This window comes from Heliconius melpomene, chromosome 18 (genome assembly GCF_056956725.1).
Source record: "Heliconius melpomene rosina isolate 202511_hmr_F chromosome 18, ASM5695672v1, whole genome shotgun sequence".
Classification (NCBI taxonomy): domain Eukaryota; kingdom Metazoa; phylum Arthropoda; class Insecta; order Lepidoptera; family Nymphalidae; genus Heliconius; species Heliconius melpomene.
In genome coordinates this window covers 2,199,294-2,205,545 of record NC_140406.1, presented here as the reverse complement: position 1 = coordinate 2,205,545, position 6,252 = coordinate 2,199,294, and the positions used below count along the sequence as shown (strand labels likewise).

The following is a 6,252-nucleotide window of genomic DNA, read 5'->3' as shown; positions in this document are numbered from 1 at the left end:
AAAAATCTTGATTAAATAATTCTATTTAGGTATTCACCTATCTGTAAACATGAAATATTTATTTAAATTTATATTTTCATTTCTTCACTCTGGTATCGAGGCAAAGCGCGGCGTTGAATTCCAACCAACACGCAATGCCTTCAGAATTCGGCGGAAAATGGCGCAAGAAATGTTTCAACACTAGGTTGCCTCTGCCTACCCTGCTGTGTGCGGTATACAGGATAAAACTGATTTATTTTTTAATTAAATTTCCTATAAAATTCAATTCAATACCATCAGCAATATAAGTGGCATTACAAGGCAGAAATATGAAATGTAGTGACTGTTCACTAGTATCTCTCTTTATAATATGACTAAAATAAAAACATATAAAGTGTTACTTTTCAAAGAATACAAGACAATCCCAAACAGACTCGATAATTCGACACCGGGGATATCAACATAATCATAAAACTTTTTATTTTGTCATATCAAGAAGGCCTTTTACGACTCCTTCGTGCGAAGATACTTTTACATCCAATAGTATTCAAAATATATCTAAACTCCATTGAGACACATACTGCAAATAAGATATTTAATATACTTTAGTATATATTTTTTTGTAAATATTATGAATATAATATAAATATTATATTTTTATAAACTATTTTTTGGTAAAAATTAAATTATTTTAAGCTGTTAAGAATTAAGTTAGTGATAATATTGCATTATGTATAACTATTCCTTGTTAAAAATATTTTTTATATATATAGATAAATATATTGCCAAAAGTTTCATTTACACTTATACAAAAAGACAAAACATAATACGTATGTCTATTTTAGAATCAGTATAAGTATTTTTTAAATAATATTTAATTAATTTTTGCATTAGAATAATAAAAAAGGAAGACAATAAAATACTAATATCATTACATGAAATTTATTTAATTCAATTCAATTGAATGCTTATTTATAACAAATAAATATAATCAGTTCATTTATTTCTTAATTCCTAGTCAACAATATTAACTTTAACTTGTTCTAACATTTTCGATTTCGTTCTGCTTATTTTCTTATATTTAGGATTAGCTTTAACTGATCTTCGGATGCTGCTTCTGGTCATGACTCTATCGAAGATTTCTTCACTGGTATCTTCACTTCCGTCATCAGAGAAATGGTTATTCATACTATCGTTCATTTTTTTAGGTCTTATTACAACTGGTTCGATCGTTTCATCAGAAAATAAGGTATCCTCTGATGGTCTGTCTTCATCACTTGTAGCTTTGTCACTTCTGCATAAATTCAAAGTCCAATCTTCTTTGGCCGATTGTGCTAAGGCTTTTTTCTTTTCTTCCTTCTTTTTGGAAGCTTCTCGGCAAGGTTTATATTTCATGGGAGAAAAATCTACTCTTCGTAAAAAACTTATGGGATCAGCAAACCTTCTGCTGTACTTTCTACTGGCTTTAGTTTCAGTCTTTTGTTCAGGTTTGTGTAAATTATGAAGCTCTTCATTTTCCATAGCAACACCGGAGTCAGAATTCGACTCGACTTGTAATGTAATTTCTGGCACATAACTTTCTTTCACTTTCAACTTTTGTGTTAGTTCATCAATAATTTCTTGTTGTTTTTGAATTACATCATCTTTTTGTGCCAATTGCTTTTTTACTGTCTCTGTTCGAAACGCGAGATTCAATTCGTAATTTTGTAATTCATTTGATAAATATTCAAGCTCTTTTTTTCGATTTTGTTCTAATTTTTTTATTACTTCACCTTGTTTCAAACATGTTTCTTTTATTTTTGCTATTTCTTGCTTATGTGATAGCTTTAGAAACTTTATAATGTTCGTAGCTTCTTGTATTGTAGCGGGTTGTAGGAGATCTTCTTTACTGCTATCGTAGCTCGACATCTTGTTAAGATCTGGAATAGAGAAAATATACAATTAGCTATTTGATTTGAATAATGTAGAAGTTTGCTTATTAAATTTCGTAATGTTATTATGAACCTATTTCACATGATTCCCACTCATAAAGATAATTTTCTAAGATTCAATTAAAAAAGTGTTGAAATGTATATATTTAAAAAAAAAAAAAAAAAAAGACTGTACTAAGTACTGTAACAACTGTATTAAGTATAGAATATTTCACACAGTATAATTATAAAAAATAACTATGAAACAATTTATACAATTATTTAATTTGTTTTTGACGATACCGACTTATCTATAATTCTTAATGTGTTTTTAAAAGGCGAAGTGTTTTTGCGAGCACGATCATTATAATTAACAAATTGTTATTTTATGAAATATACCTATAAATCGAAAATAATACTAGTTTCGTCAAGAGTAAGTATGGCTAGTGTTTTAAATCTACTTTAAACGACGCGTGCAAACACAGTGTTTCTTACATTATACTTCACGCATGGTGGCAAATTAAAATACCATAAAGAGGAATGTGTAAATAAAACACAACACAATAACAGTAAAAATCAAAGGAATTTTAGTATAGACGGTAGGTATTTCCAAGATATCTTAAAAATAAATTGAATGAATTTCAGTTAACTAAGGAGAAACGTGGAAACTACGTTCTCTTGGCTTATCTTGCTGTGAGGAAAAGAGTGTAAGGTGCTATCAATCGTAAAATGTATGAAAATAACATGATAAGTGGCTATTATATATGTGGATAGTGGATAGTACTAATAATAGAAGTAGAAATATAATAAAAATAATAATCTAATCTAATTGTTTCTCTAAATTATATTTTCATTTCAAATTTTTGTTTTGTTAAAAATTTCAGCATCAAGAGACGTTCACAGCACCAACATCATACAAAATATTTGACATTTTAAATATGACAACTGCATCACAGTTTTGTAAGCGACGCTTTTGCTTTTCACATTTGATTGAGTTCATGAAATCCAATTAAAATTGCATCGGGCGACGACCGCTTTTGAACTATCTATAGCTATACGAGTCGCTTGTTTTTCTGACTGTCTGTAGAGATTCAGTAGTTTATAAAAAGTTGTGGATTCGATGCTCACTCAGGGATATAATATTTAATTTATTTTCATATCCCCAATCCGGGAGACAAAGATGATGATGCGTTGTTCCGTTCGTTGTTTCGTCAATATGCTGAAGTCAATATGTTTTGTCTTCAAAACTGGACAGCAAGTGGAGAACGGAGTGTTTAATCACAGTCCACACTGTTGCTTTATTTCTTTGTAAAATTATCAAATATTCCATGTTAAGCATAAATATAATTCTAAATTAAGGTTATGGATGATTAACACTTATGTGATGAAACCTAGGATTACTACTTCCTAGGATTTTCACAAACAAAGAGTTTTGAATTATGAAATTACTTCGCTATTCCCTAGAACTGAACGAGTTCATTTTAACTCTTTCTCGTTCGGTCTTTTCGCCCGAATATTATTAGTGGAAATATATGCAGTTTACTCTTGCGAATTCAACGTAGTCCTTAATGGACCCACTTGCGATGGAAACCAGACATCACGAGCTACGCCGAAAATTTATGTATTTGTCAAAATGCAATATATATTGAATTAAATACAATAAAGTATGTCTCTCTTAGAATCTATATAAAAGAACTCATCGATCAATCATGACATTTAAAATATAGCATTGTCACATAACCTTGTATATATAATGGAAGGATGAAACAAAAATATCAGCTGTTTTGTAAAGGCCAAGAGACAATGCCCTATTATTATAACGATGAATGGATATAACATTCAAAGTATGTGAGGCATTCGCTTAATAAAAACACTGTACTGTTATTTTGAGGGCACATTTCTTTAACACTAACTGGTTTCCTGTATAGAGGGTGATTGGAAGGTAAGTTTTAGGGAAAGTATGAAGAAAGCAACAAATACCTACAAATATGGATCACTTTTTGTGGACTAAAATTTCAATTTTTTTAGGTTCTTTTTTAGGATAGGAAGGATCTGCAGATTTCCTACTTTCAGCACAATTTTTGAAATATCTTGTATTAAGCATCCTTTGTCTGCAGCACCTTTGCTTTGCTTGCTTTGCTTGAAGCACCGGTGTCAAAGTCCGACCCACAGGTGTCGCACTTACAGCCCTGTGCTGTGCCACTGCACCATGACGGTCTCATGTTATGTCTAAAATTTATTTTTATTGCTTTTTGTATAATTAATAACCAGAGTGACAAAAAAGTAACAAAGACAATCTATAGTTAAGACACTCCTTCTTTTTTCTTTGTGTCCGAATTCGAAACATTATGCGCTGAGTGACGGAACTCGCACTTTGTTGGAGCAAGTTTAAAAAGGAAATAATACATTCCCCCGATTGGAGATTGAACCCACAATAATCGCGCTTATATTTATAATAAATTCTAATAACGATTTGGTAGTTCTTATTTTAATAAATAATTATTTATTTTTTGCTTATTAAATAGACTCTGTCTGGATTTAGTCAGATATTGTTATTATTGATGTTTAACCTAACGATATTCGAAACGAACTTTAACGGAATATATTCAATTAATTTTACTGTTACTTTGCACTTATAAATACTGTGAGAAAATATTATTAGTAAATAAGAAAGTATTATTTTAATATCTCAATTAATATATCAAAAAAGTAAATTAAAAAACATATTATTTAGCTTAGAATATTTCAAATCAAATTGTTTTTCTATAAAGGTTATACTTATAAATGTCGAATATTGCAAATGTTGAAAATTTTTCGTTTACAATAACTACAGGTTCGATTTTCACTCAAAATCTTGCAGCTTACATTCAATCTGCTACTATTTACAACTCAATCTCTCTCAAATGGTCTACGAGCATCAAATGGATAATTTTTCTTTAAGTTGTGTCCGTTTATGCAGTACGAAAAAATCATCAAGATAAAATAACTATTAATTAAAATTATGAAGGCTGTTGTGAGGCAGTAAGCGCGACGAAAAATCTTGTAGGCGCCCATTCGGGTAAATGACTATAAATATTTTTTGTTTCCTTTTCCCAAATTTGGTAGACGAAGTGCGGCCTCACTTACCACGCGTTGTGCCGAAATGGAGAACGGAGTGTTTAAACACTAGGTTCCGTTCTGTCTACAATGTTGCTGTTTCTTTTTCTTTATTTTTATAAAATTGTCAACTTTAGCGTTGATTGGACTGACCGCAAATATTTCATGTTAAGCAAAAATATAAAATTTTATTTTTCATAAAATTTAAATTGAACTTAATTAATTCATAAGTAAATTAGAAATCACACAAAAACTAGAAATATCGAGCTAAAGATCCGCCTCTGAGAAAGCACGTATGCATTAGTATGTTATGTATTAAATTTATCATTAAATAAAATTTAATTGAAAAATAAAAGTTATAATTAATACAATATAATAAATTCATTGAAAAAAAAAGTAGTTCAAATACAATACGTGTATTTTCCTAAACCTATATCAACAAAAAATTTATATCTAGTTAAATATGAACTTAGGTTTTAATAACTAAATAAAGACTGACATCTTCACCTAAGAATTATTTATTTTCATTTTCTCGCTCTGATATCTACTACCTAGACAAAGGTAGTAGATATCAGAGCGTTATATTCCGCCAATAAACAAGCAGTGTTTTAAAAATATAGCGGAAACTGGGGAACGGAGTGTCTTACCACTACCTATCCTACCCTATGTTGGATACATCTTAAGACAAAAGTACCTTTTCCTATATAATAACCTAAAATAATAATAACCCACATAAATATTTACCTGTTTATCCTATGATCTTATACAGCTGTTCACAAAACACTATACACCACTTGTGACGCCGAAGTTCGAACACTGACTGAATGACAGTAATAAATTGGCAAGAAAACTAATTGATTCTGTTGCACTAAGCTTACCTTACAACTTCAGTTTTGAATGGGTTACTGAAATTTCAACTTTAATAATATTAAAATAAGGTTGAAATTCCATTTATGTGAAGATTCAAATGAGTCAGGGCAAAACTACCTGCGTTTTTACGAGTAAGCCCACAAAACCTGTTGGACTACTTTATAAATAGATTGGAGAAGGATGCATCTTAAACGAAAGCTTACTAGACTATATTATAAATAATATTAATTTGTATTTTACGCTATTATAGCGCAGTTGGTAAGTAATTAATTAATTCTGATATTTCTGGGTTCGATTTCCAATGGGGTTACATAAATTGATTATCAAACCGAGGAAAGGTGGATAATTAATTCCCTTGAATGGGAATTGAACTTACAACTGTCGCACTCGTCGTTTA

The 6,252-nt window shown here is 30.0% G+C and overlaps 1 protein-coding gene across 1 annotated transcript; it reads right to left on the bottom strand.

Annotated features, from left to right (window-relative positions):
* Positions 1-907: 907 nt before the first annotated feature.
* On the bottom strand, positions 908-5,883 carry LOC146529150 (uncharacterized). The gene is made up of 2 exons (XM_085202239.1): positions 5,730-5,883; positions 908-1,898 (listed from the first exon to the last, which is right to left on the bottom strand). Exon 2 carries the CDS (start codon positions 1,885-1,887, stop codon positions 994-996), a length of 894 nt encoding a protein of 297 aa, XP_085058365.1. The 5' UTR covers positions 1,888-1,898; positions 5,730-5,883; the 3' UTR covers positions 908-993.
* Between the last annotated feature and the right edge of the window lie 369 nt (positions 5,884-6,252).

What these genes read in the sequence shown, in the direction of transcription:
- LOC146529150 (XM_085202239.1), bottom strand. Translation starts at nt 1,887, where the DNA reads ATGTCGAGCTACGATAGCAGTAAAGAAGATCTCCTACAACCCGCTACA.